This window comes from Silene latifolia, chromosome 4 (genome assembly GCF_048544455.1).
Source record: "Silene latifolia isolate original U9 population chromosome 4, ASM4854445v1, whole genome shotgun sequence".
In the NCBI taxonomy this organism is placed as follows: domain Eukaryota; kingdom Viridiplantae; phylum Streptophyta; class Magnoliopsida; order Caryophyllales; family Caryophyllaceae; genus Silene; species Silene latifolia.
This window is the reverse complement of record NC_133529.1, coordinates 56,630,153-56,643,513: the sequence shown is the minus strand read 5'-3', so window position 1 is coordinate 56,643,513 and position 13,361 is coordinate 56,630,153. Positions and strand designations below refer to the sequence as shown.

At 40.6% G+C, this 13,361-nt stretch overlaps 1 protein-coding gene across 1 annotated transcript; it reads left to right on the top strand.

Annotated features, from left to right (window-relative positions):
* The first annotated feature begins 2,246 nt into the window (after nt 1–2,246).
* Nucleotides 2,247–2,924, top strand: LOC141651530 (uncharacterized). The gene has a single exon (XM_074459238.1). It carries the CDS (start codon nt 2,247–2,249, stop codon nt 2,922–2,924), a length of 678 nt encoding a protein of 225 aa, XP_074315339.1.
* The last annotated feature ends 10,437 nt before the right edge of the window (nt 2,925–13,361 follow it).

Below are 13,361 nucleotides of genomic sequence, written 5' to 3'. Positions count from 1 at the left end.
GACGATACAAACGAATGCGATGCCCCCGAATCAAACAAAACAAAAGTAGAAATGTTGTTAACAAGAAAAGTATCGGTGATCACGTGTGCATCATCCTCAGCAGCTTGCTTGTCCATCATAAACAATTTGCCACTGCTCTTTTGTCCACCCCCTTGCACTATACTAGCTGATGTAGAAGGCTTGGTAGCTGACCCCTGGTTGTTGTTTGCCGCCGATTTTTGATAAGAATTACCGCTTCCATTTTATACATACTTTAACCCCTATTTTAGCTCGGTTTATTTGACTATTGCACTTCTATTAGTGTATTTGTGAGCTAATTCGGTGTTCTAGGTGATTTTGCTCGTATTCATTGCATTTTGTTGGAAATGAAGCACTCATTAGCTTTTTCCCGTCAAATTAGCATTCACCCAAGTTCACGAGGCTAATAAGAGCGAGTCTTGATCATGCAAAGGTGTTTCGGGAAGCATAGGGACATGTTAGATATTAGTCTAATTAATTGCTTATTATTTTTGAATATGATCTTATTAATTCTCCTAAATGATTGACTAAAAGGGACATGTTAGTATGGTATTGTTCACTCTAGTGTATGCATATCGTGTCTTGACCGTAAATCGATACCGTAATTGTGCATGAATAATCACTCAACCTCATATCAAAATCTATGTTTATTTTACACTCACCATCTTGAATTTGGGTTGTTTACATTTCATTTATCTGGGCTAACTACCCCTCAACCCCTCTCTTAATTGGGCTAATATATCCACAAAGTTTTCAAAACCCTTACAAAATCCATATCCAATGCCGTCTTCACCAACCAACCGTTCACCTTCCCTCTCTTACCTACCTTAAAACCAAATCTTACCATTTCTTACTATGGTAAAAACCTCATTCAACACAACCCTACCCATCAAATCATCAAAGATGACCAATCCGTCTTCAACCAACAATCCATCCCAGCCGTCCCCTACACCAACCTCATCAACCATCACACATCCTGAACCAAGAAAGGAATCCTATGCCTTTCCAAGAAACCCTAACCCAGAAACACCCATTAAACCCGACCCAATAGCTACCTTATCCCCAGAAAAACCGATACCTGATGAAGCTTCGATCTCTTCCATGATCGGAAATCGCACTAGAGGTGCAAAGAAAAGGGAGGGGGGATCAAGGATCTGGATCCTCCACTGAAAGCGTCACCCTCGATGACGAGGAAAATAAGGTTGTTGATCCTTTGGATCAACCGCTTTATTCTGCAGAAGAAGTCACCCCATGCAACAAATCGGGGCCATTAAAGAAGGTCAATAAAAGAAAAGGAAAAGCAACTTTATCCCTTCCTAACATTACTGAAGAAGAGAATGAAGTCGGGATTGACAAAGCAACTTCGAGGCCTACCCAATTCGATCTTAGAAACAAAAGGGGGAAATCAGAAAGGTAACCTCCCTTAAAGAAAACTAAAACGACAAATGTGACCGGGGAGGGTAAGGCGGTTTATCTCGATCCCACTTACTCGGTACCGCTTGTCTCTAAATGGGATGTGGCAAGCCTCTGGCAACAAATCGAAGATTTGGATCTACCTCCTTCAATCTACAAAAATTATGAACGGTTAATCTCAAAGGACGTCATTCACTCGTCGCGGGTCTATGACAAATGCAATGTAAACCACAGGGACTCAAACAAATTTCACAAACCTTGACAACAGACAAAGGACAACTTCAGGGAATGCAATGAACTTTAGGATTTTTGAAAAAATAGCAAATGACCTTGATAAATCGTGAAAATTGGTGACAATTTGGTTAAGATAGCAAACTAAAACTGAGCCAAAATTCAGAATTTTACAAGCACTCCTAAGTATTTTTAATAATTAGAAAACCACACTGAAATGTTGTGATTCTCAGACAGCTTTCTCAGCAGATTTGAGTGACTCTTAATGTGACTAGGAACCAGGATATAATTATCAAATTCACCCTCAAGCAAGCACAGAGGTTAAACTTAATAATTTGGGAGTCCAAGAATAAGTTATTCAAGCAAGCACAGACTAACTCAAACTAAGACAGACAATGCAGCTTAAAACAGCTCAAGCAAGCACAGACCTGTTCTAAGGTACACCACAGTTTCTTAATCACCTTTTAAGCAAGCACAAGAAGATATTAAGTCTGACTTACAACTAAGACTCAGCAAAGTTTTCAGAGAGCTTTTGGACAACATGGAACTATCTCTATAACATCAAGGCTGGTAATTTTTGGACTATGACATCCAAGAATTATCACTCTGAAAGTTGGAAGAGTCTCCTAAAGGTTAGAGATGATTTACTTCAAAAAACTGGTACCATTGATGTTGCTAAGACTGTGCTCCAGTCTTGTGTTAGGAATGGGAAATTCAGTTTGTCATTGGCTTATGAACAGCTCAGAGATAAGGAAAGAACTGTGAGATGGGGTAAGACTGTCTGGAATAGGGCAGTTCTACCAAAGCATAGTGTAATCATGACTCTGGCATTGCAGGGGAAGCTGGCTACAGTTGACCATTTAAACAAGAAGGGTATGATGATAGTCAACAGATGCGTTCTTTGCAAAGCTGCACTAGAAAGCCACAGTCATTTATTCTTTAAATGTCCATATTCTGCAACATTGTGGCAGAGTCTAATGCTATGGATGAAAGTACTGGGCAGAACCAACTCTTTGAAGCAAGAAATTGCTTGGATTTCTAACAGGCATGCTCGAAGGCATTGGAAGACCAGCTGGTACCTGGGATGTATGCACACCTTGGTGTATTGTCTATGGGAAGAGAGGAATTTCAGAATTTTTCGAGGCTCAGAACATGATGTTGCTTATCTGTTAAGACGAGTCCAGTATATTGTATGTGTCCGTTTATTTCATGTTTCATATGCAAGTGAGGAGAAAGAGTTCCTAGATTACTTAAATGCTTAGATAGAAATATAAGTTATTGGCTATCTTTGTAAGAATTTGCCTCATTATTCCCTTTATGGATGAATACATGGCTTGCTATTCTTGCAAAAAAAAAAAAGACTCAGCAAAGTTAATAAGATTTACTAATTTTGAGAGAAATCTCAAGGTTTTTCATTAATCAAGTCTGAGTAAAACAGATTGAGGAAGGGTCCTTATATAGGCCTTTCCTGTGAAGTCTTAGTACAAATAAAACCCTAGATACCTCCATCTAAGGATCAGGATTAGTTTTAGGAAGCAAACAAGAACATTGAAAATATATTACAACGGATAGAAAAGGAATTTAAAGGAAACTGAGTAAAAACAAAAGTGTTACAGGCATGATAGTGACAGGTTGCTCCTAAACTGCTGTATTTCCTTGGCTGATTGTGTGAAGTCAAATGGCCTTGGTTCAAGCACCAACTGTTGCTCTAGGTGTTATCTGAAGAATGCTGAAATAAGCCAAGAGTCCTTTGTTGAGAGTTTTCCCTTGTTTGGCCAGAAATGACAATTCTACTTTATCTGATTTACCCTTCCTGCAACTGGCTTCTCAGTTTGATTTTCTGTGAATTTCATTGGGAAATAAGCTTGGCTCCCTAGGGTTGATCTAATCTTAGTTGAATAATGTCTCAGCTGGCCAAGGTGGCAGCTGGTGGTTAGCCTGGAATGTGCATTTGTGACCTGATGAATTTGGACTGATAGCTAAAGTTGTCTGATCATTCTTATTAGCCTGAATCTGGTTTGCTGGGGCTACTGTGGCCTGACCTATGCCTCGTAATCCTAGGCCATGCCCTAGTAAGGTAAAGTTATGGCTAGGTTGTCCCTGGCCTTCCTTCAGAAGATCATTAGCCTGGTTAACAGCTCCAGCTGCAACCCCCCTGGTTGAACAGGGCTTGTTCTCAAGCCTAGATCCTCCTCCTCCTCCTCCTCCTCAGAATCTTCATAAAATGGACTAAGATCACCCACATTGAACGTTCCATGAACCCCATAATCCCCTGGCAAGTCAATCTTCTAAGCATTTGGACCAATTCTTTCCAAGACCTTAAATGGTTCATCTGCTCTAGGCATAAGCTTGTTCTTTCTCTTTTTTGGAAATATTTCTTTCCTCAGGTGCAGCCATACCAGATCTCACGCCTTAAATTATTTCTTCTTCCTAGGCTTTTTGGATTATTTCTTGTACAGCTCATTGGACCTTTCAATTTGTTTTTTCACTGATTCATGTAACTTCAGTAGTTGTTCAGTTGTTCTTTTGGCATCTGTATTGAGCTCTCCCGTTGAGACAAAAGACAAGTCCAAGGGCATAACTGGATTAACCCCATATACTACCTCAAAGGGACTGTGACCAGTAGTAGTAGAGGGTGCCCTATTGAATGCAAATTCAGCTGCAGCTAACTTTAGATCCCAATCCTTCACAGTTTTGCTGACTAGACACCTTAGTATCCTCCCCAAAGTTTTGTTGGTGACCTCAGTTTGGCCATTTGTTTGTGGGTGGTGGGAGGTACTGAACAAGAGCTTTGTCTTCAGGAGCTTCCATAGGGTTTTCCAAAAGTAACTCATGAACTTGGTATCCTTGTATGAGACAATTGTCTTAGGAACCCTATGGAGTCTCACAACTTCTTTGAGATACAATTCAGCAACACTGGCAGCATCTTCAGTTTTCTTGTAGGCTATAAAGTGAGGCATCTGTTTAAACCTATCCACAACTACCATGATTGAATCCTTCCCTCTCTGTGTCCTAGGCAGGGCTACAATGAAATCAAGGCTCACATCTTCCTAGGGTTTATCAGGTATAGGTAATGGAGTGTATGGTCCTGCTTGGAAGGAGCTCTTGGCTTTCTGGCATGTTGGGCACCTTCTAAGGACTGTCTGAACATTACCTATCATTCTTGGCCAATAAAATTGATCCTGTAAAATCTCTAGATTTTTCTGGACCCCAAAATGTCCCCCTAGTCCTCCTGAATGGACTTCCCTGATCACCAAATCCCTGTAAGATCCCCTTGGCACACACAGTTTGTTGTCATGAAATAGAAAACCCTCTTGCACCATATATTTCCTCCCCTGGATTGGTCCTCCTTCTGTGTGAGTGATCCATTCCTCAGAGAAATCAGGATCCTCTTTATACATCTCCTTCATGAACTCAAACCCAAGGACCTTGTTACTCATGATAGTCAACAGAGAGTGCCTCCTAGATAGGGCATCAGCTACTACATTGTGTTTTCCTACCTTGTATTTGCTTAAAAAGGTGAATGCTTGCAGGAACTCCACCCATTTAGCATGCCTATAGCTCAGCTTGTGTTGGCCATTGATGTACTTCAGGGCCTCATGATCTGAGTGTAACACAAATGGCTTAGGTTTTAGGTAGTGACCCCAATGTGTGAGGGCCCTGATGATGGCATAGAATTCCCTATCATAAGTGGAGTATCTCAACTTAGCTCCATTCAGTTTCTCACTGAAATAAGCCACTGATTTTTGTCCCTGGAGTAGTACAACTCCTATTCCAACTCCACTGGCATCACACTCTACTTCAAAACATTGATCAAAGTTTGACAGCTTTAGAATGGGAATCTCACACATCAGCTTCTTGATTTTCCCAAAGGACTGTTGAGCAGCTTTAGTCCATTGGAAATCCCCTTTTCTCATGCACTCAGTGATTGGTGCAACAACTGAGCTAAAATTCTTGATGAATCTCCTGTAAAAAGATACCAGACCACGGAACCCCCTTACTTCTGTGATTGTTTGTGGGACTGGCCATGTCTTCATAGCTTTAATCTTCTCCTGATCAACTGATATTTCTATCCCATATATGATATACCCTAGAAATGCTACCTCATTGACCATGAAGGTATATTTCTCAAGCTTCCCATACCGCTTCTGTTCCCTGAGTATTTTAAAAACTGCTTCCAGGTGGGATAGATGCTCATTTGGACTGCTGCTGTAGATGAGTATGTCATCAAAGTATACCACAACAAATTTTTCGACGCAAGGCCTTAGAACTTCAGTCATTAGCCTCATGAAGGTGCTTGGGGCATTAGAGAGACCAAATGGCATGACAAGCCACTCATATAAGCCATGCTTGGTTTAGAAAGTTGTTTTCCACTCATCACCTTCTCTTATCGTCACCTGATAATACCCTTTTCTAGGATCTATTTTTGAAAAGATCTTGGCTCCACTGAGCTCATCCAACATATCATCCAATCTTGGAATGGGGAACTTATACTTGACTGTGATGTTTTTTATAGCCTTGCTATTAGTACACATTCTCCATGTTCCATCTTTAATAGGCACCAGTAGAGCAGGCACTGCACATGGACTCAGTGACTCCCTCACAAAGCCTTTTCTCATCAATTTCTCAATTTGGTGCTACAGTTCCTTGGTTGTTGTGGGATCACATCTGTAAGCTGGTCTGTTAGGAAGTAAAGAACCAGGTACAAGGTCTATGTGATGCTCAATTCCTCCCAGGGGTGGCAATCTACTAGGCAACTCAGCTGGAAAAACTTCTTTGTACCTCTGAATTAGAGGTTCAACCTCTGCAGGCACACCAGTGCTATCCTTAGTGTTGATTTCCCTTAGCAACATAATTATCAAATGCTGTTCTTGTTTTATTTCTTTGATCATGGCTGCCTCAGATAGAAACAACACTCCATTGACTTCCTCAGGCATGTTAGGGCTTCCATAGCCTCTTTGATTGGGTGACAAAGGGGTCAGGGTGACCTTCTTGCCATTGTGCTTGAAATTGTAGGCATTTTCCTTTCCCTGGTGAGTGGCATTCCTATCAAACTCCCATGGCCTCCCTAAAAGTAGGTCGCATGCATCAACACCCCAATTATCCGGCCAAGATAATTGGAGCGTTACCATCTCGGTTTCCCGAGGTAGTGTTTCAAAACATCAATAATAGAACATTTTATAAATAATTATAATGTTTAGTGAATTACATAAACGTAAACAAATGAATAAAAATATAACTCATGGCTACTATGCTCATCTAACTAGCTACACTTGTCTCGTGACTCATCAAGCTCGTCCCGTCTCCCACGTACTATCCAAACAATCTGTACCTAACCTGCTCCCCATATTACCAAAGGATATCATATGGATCGACATAGGCCACCCCCAAAAGAGACAGGTGATAAATACATAGGCACAACAAACGTCAGTTTCAATAAACAAATAAAGTGCGACATGACTCAAGTGTGTGAATATGCAACATGACTACTAATATGAATAAACCACTATCAACAACCACCACCACCACGGTATCGGGACACGCCCAGACATACCGACAACCACACTGGTACCGGGACACGCCCAGAGGTACCGATAATCACAAACAGGTACCGGGACACGCCCAAACGTATCGATAATCACAAACAGGCACCGCGACACGCCCAGACGCACCGGGTCCGGAAGCCAACCGGATCCCCTGCCAGACGTCGTGTCTCAACCACACGAGTCCCTCCGTAACTCAAGCCATTAATGTGCACATCCCCCTTGGAGTGGGAAAATCCAAGAGGCGACTTAAGCGCAAGACGGTCTCCCAACCGTCTTACGTCTCCTCAATGACCAAGTAACACCACCAATGATCTCCAACACAACACAACAATGACCATACATGGAAAATGCAACACAATACCAATTATATGACTCATCATGAACTCAATCCCAACATATTATGGATAAAACTTCCTCAAAGAACAACATGTTATCCCAATCGACTCATACATAAAAATGATGATGCAAGACACACAAATATGCACACACAAAAATATTGAAACCGAGTAGGATAAACCTACCGTTTAGCATACTCCATAAGCTAATCCAAGACAACAAGAATCCATCCAATAAAACCGTCTCATCCTACAATAATCACATAACAACTATCATAATACATCCTAATCTATTATAAAATATAAAACCCCTTATTATTACCCTCTAATTACCTATAAACACATACTAATTGCTAATTAATCAACCCAATTGAAAACCCCCAAAAGTTAGGGTTCATAAGACTAGAAAAGAGTAGATCTTAACTTACAAATCAAGAGGAAGGAAGGAGGAAGGTGAGAAATCCACTAAACCAAGCTTCAATCTCCTAATATGGTGTTTGTGAGGGTTTTAGAGAGAAGGGAGAAAGTTTGGAGAGATAAGGAGGAAGGTGGAAATGATTTTAGGGTTACTGGAGAAAGGGATAAATCCCGTGTTCTGAAAACAGCGGCACTCGATCGAATGGTGAGTCCACTCGATCGAGTGTCGCTCACTCGGTCGACTGCCGGTCCACTCGGTCAAGTGAACCTCACCCGGCCGAGTGCGACACAGTTCTCAGCAATGACCAGTTTTCTTAAAACAGTTATATCTCACTCGTTGCTTGGTCATTTTGAGCATGTGAGCTGCCGTTGGAATTTTAAGAGAACAAGATATAATCTCCAATTGGAATAACATCAATAGCATGTCTATATCTCAAGTTATGACGGTTTTAAGACGAACCTTCCATAGGCGGGCATTATAACAACTCCACTAAGTCTAGTATTGGTTATACTCGGTCCACTCGGTCTACCCGGTCGAGTGAACGCCTTATTAACTACGAGGTATTATAATAGGGACCATATCACATAACACTTCATCCTTGTACACCTTTCCAATTGAAAAGGGAACAATGCATTGCTTGTAAACTCTTACTTGAGAGCCCTTGTTTAACCACTTTAACTTGTATGGACTTGGGTGCTCCTGGGTGAGTAAACTCAGCTTGTTGACCATAATGGTGGAAGCTACATTGGTACAGCTACCTCCATCAATGATCAGATTACACACCCTCCCTTGTACAGTGTATATGCTTCTGAAGATTAGGGATCTTTGATCAGCTTCTAGAGGAGTTGGTTGAGAGTGCATAACCCTCCATAGGACCAAATTGTGCCCTGTGTCAGGGTGGGCTACAGCTTGTCCTTGTTTTGTTCCCTCCTCGGTTTCCACTTCTTCTAGGACCAGTGTCTCATCCTCCTCATACTCAACTAAACCTTCCCTTTTCCACTCTTCAATTCCATGGCTATGAGAGCCCTGTTAGAAGGACAATCCTTATTGAAATGGCCAAAGCCTTGGCATTGAAAACATTTGATCTTATCCCTGGACAGAGGTAAGTTAGCCTTAGGGTACTTCCCTTGTCTCCTGTGAGTTGGGTAGCTCGTTTAGGTTTCTCAGTGATTATGACACCAGTATAAGGTTTGAATGTTGGTTTGGTGGAGAATCTAGTTGTGACAGGTTTAACCTTTCTTAGTTTCTCAACTCTCAAAGCTAGGTTGACTACTTCATCAAATGACCAAACCTGCTGCATCCTTACCCTGCTAGCTATCTTAGGATCCAAACCCTCAATAAACCTAGCAATCTTTTGCTCAGGTTTCTCAGTAACCTCACATTGCAGGGTTAGCTGTTCAAATCTCCTAAGGTAGGCTTCAACAGATAGCTGGTCTTTCCTCAACTGAGTCAGTTTAATAAAGATATCCTGGGTATAGTCTTTGGCTATAAATTTCTCTTTTAATTTATTTTTCAACTTAGCCCAAAACCCGACTGGTTCCTTACCATCTCTAATCTTTTGGTGTTTCATGATTTCATACCAAAGAGATGCATATCCTATGAGTTTTAAAATGGAAACTTTAAAAGCTTTTGTGTCATCATAACCCTTAAACTCAAAGACCCTCTCAACATATCTAAGCAACTCTAACAAATCCTCAGAATTTAAACTGCCATAGAAATCAGGGATCTCTACTTTAACATCTTTATCTCTAGCTAAGTAGTTACCTTCTTCCACCATAGACTCTTCTGATTCTGAGTTGAGCTCTTCTTCATTCTCATGCTGTGGTTGGCCTCTTCCTGCTCCAAAGAAACCTCTACCTCTGCCTCTTCCTCTGTAGGGTGGTGGCCTTCCTCTTTTTGGAGTGGGAATGTTTGCCATGACAGTGTTCACAGCTTCCAGGGTCACATTAACCAGGTTGGTTAACTGATCCATGTTTGCCTTCATTCCTACTAATCTCTCTTCACTCATGGTTGGTTTTTGTAGTTTTGATGTAGCTAGGAAAATGAACTCACTTTTCTCTCACTCAGGACTAACACAAGATGGGATTTTACCATAATTTTCAGTGTAAACCACAGGGAATCACACAAGTTTGACAAACCCTGACAATAGACAAAGGACAACTTCAGGGAATGCAATGAACTTTAGGATTTTTGTAAAAATAGCAAATGACCTTGATAAATCGTGAAAATTGGTGACAATTTATTTAAGATAGCAAAATAAAACTGAGCCAAAATTTAGAATTTTACAAGTACTCTAAGTATTTTTAATAATTAGAAAACCAGACTAAAATGTTGTGATTCTCAGACAACTTTCTCAGCAGATTTGAGCGACTCTTAATATGACTAGGAACCAGGATATAATTATCAAATTCACCCTCAAGTAAGCACAGAGGTTAAACATAATAATTTGGGAGCCCAAGAGTAAGTTATTCAAGCAAGCACATAATAAATCAAACTAAGACAGACAATGCAACTTAAAACAACTCAAGCAAGCACATACTTGTTCTAAGGTACACCACAAATCCTTAATCACCTTATAAGCAAGAACAAGAAGATATTAAGTCTGACTTACTACTAAGACTCGGCAAAGTTAATAAGATTTGCAAATTTTGAGAGAAATCTCAAGGTTTTTCATTAATCAAGTCTGAATAAAACAGACTGAAGAAAGGTCCTTATATAGGCCTTTCCTGTGAAGTCTTAGTACAAATAAAACCCTAGATACCTCCATATAAGGGGCATGATTAGTTTTAGGAATCAAACAAGAACATTGGAAATATATTACAATGGATACAAAAGGAATTTAAAGGAAACTGAGTAAAAACAAAAGTGTTGCAGACATGATAGTGACAGGTTGCTCATAGACTGCTGTATTTCCTTGGATGGTTGTGTGAAGTCAAATGGCCTTGGTTTAAGCACCAACTATTTCTCTAGGTCTTATCTGAAGAATGCTGAAACAAGCCAAGAGTCCTTTGTTGAGCGTTTTCCCTTGTTTGGCCAGAAATGGCAATTCTACTTTATCTGATTTACCCTTCCTACAACTGGCTTCTCAGTTTGATTTTCTGTGAATTTCATTGGGAAATAAGCCTGGCTCCCTAGGGTTGATCTAATCTTAGTTGAATAAAGATTCAGCTGTCCAAGGTAGCAGCTGGTGGTTAGCCTGGAACGTGCACTTATGACCTGATGAACTTGGACTGATAGCTGAAGTTGTCTGATCATTGTTGTTAGCCTGAATCTGGTTTGCTGGGGCTGCTGTGGCCTGGCCTATGCCTGGTAATCCTAGGCAATGCCCCGGTAAGGTAAGGATATGGCTAGGTTGTCCCTGACCTTCCTTCAGAAGATTATTAGCCTGGTTAACAGCTCTTGCTGCAATAAATCATGACATGAGAGACCGGATTTTTGCAAGGTCAGGGATGTCGTGGTTTCTGAAGGGTGGGAAAAGTTGATGGAACTACATGAACCGGTATTTGTGAGCAAAGTATATCAGTTTTATGCGTCGGTACGGGTAGACAAGTCCGGAACTTCCCTCACTACTAAAGTTAATGGTAAGCCTTTGACTCTCACTCAAAGTGACTTTGCCTCCATCCTCCAAATGCCCAATGAGGGATATGACGACTTACCCAAAGAGACTTGGCCCGCTCTTGAATATGCTTCCCCTCTTACAGTCGCTAAAGTCGTCTACCCTAAGGTTGTCACCTGTGGACCCATCGGCAACACCCAAATACCTCCCTCCCCCCCCCCCCCCCTTCGCCTTATTTTTAATATACTTTGTCGTACCTTGTATCCTTCGGGTGACCGTAACAAAATCTCCATTGGCCAACAATACCTCATCTACCACATCGCCACACACAAAAAGTTTAACCTACTCGGGCTTATGTTCCGCCGATTTGCTGCTATTTCTGCTAAACTCCGTGACCTCAATGACACAAGTATCATCCATCTACCTTATAGTATGTGGGTGTCTATGGTTCTCAAAGCCAACGGTATTTTTCTTTCAACAAGTGTGGTGTTTCAAGACCGTTTTGACACTATGAGTGATGGTCAATTTGGTAAAATGCTCATAAGAATTGGTGATGACAAACTTACCGCTGTGAAATCCCGTGGGACTCGCATTCGTGAAGTTGGGTCCTCTAGCAAGGGTACGGGTCAGTATAATGGTCCAAATATGGGAGCCGTTTTTCAAGCCATCCATGACTTGAGTGAGTGGATGAAGGGCGTTTCTGCAAAAAAGGAGGCCGCCATCAGTAAACTTGAGAATTCGGTTGATGCGCTAAGAGCAGAGGTGGATATCATCTCCACTCTTCTTCAAGCCAAGGATGATGATGTGTATGATCCCTTGGAAGACGGAAATTCTGATGGTGAACAAGCTTCCTCCACTTAGTGCCTACCCCCTTCTTATGACCCGAATCTTTTGCCCTTTGCTTTCACCCCTTGCCCCTCACTCTTATTTAAAATTGGTGGGTGTAACTTTAAACTCTTTTTAGCTTTGGTGAACTTAGTTTGAACAATGTTTAAACTTATGTTTATGTTAACCTTGTTATTGTGTCACGGCTATGTGTGTCTTTATGTGTTGCTTCATATGTGTTTGCTCTTGATTGACGGTAGCATCCTTGCCCTTTTGATGATGTCAAGAGGGGGAAAAGTTAAACTCATGTTCTAGTTTCTCTAAGTAAATTAACTAATCCTTGCCTATGCCTAAGTTACTTGATTAATCCTTTCTTTGTGGTATCTTAACTATGTTTGGTCTATCTTGCTTTAGGTCATTACTTCATAAGGGTAACTAGCCTCCCTCTATTTTTCTTATAATGACCTTTGACTGAATATGAAAGGGGGAATATGGATTAAGATACATTCATTTTTTGCTTAGGGCTTGTCATCATCAAAGGGGGAATTTCTTGGGTTCATTTGATTAATGATGACATGCCCATTTAACATGTGTTTTCTTAATTTTCCTTTTCAGGAATAATCGATCATTTGCAAGTCTTAATCAAGAAACACCAATCATTTGCTATCCAAGATTTAGAGTCGTTTGTGTTAACTAATGTAAAGGTGAAAGGGTAAACTATTTGCAATAGTAACAATCAAGCCTACCGTTTGTAATACCCCATATTTTGATAATAATTTATTAAAGTAATTTATGTAAATTAATAATTAATTAAACACATTTCTGATAATAATTACAATAAGACGAGTAATTAAATAATAAATTAAGTGTACAAGTCGGGAATTGGGTTTAGTTAATATTTAGCATTGGGTCGTGTGCCATTGTGAGTTGGGCCGAATTTTATGGTTCAATTAGTATAAGTGTGATCGGGATTTGTATCGGGAATTAATAATAATATAATATGGAAATAGTAATATATA

Coding starts and splice junctions, on each gene's coding strand:
- LOC141651530 (XM_074459238.1), top strand. CDS start 2,247: ATGACATCCAAGAATTATCACTCTGAAAGTTGGAAGAGTCTCCTAAAG.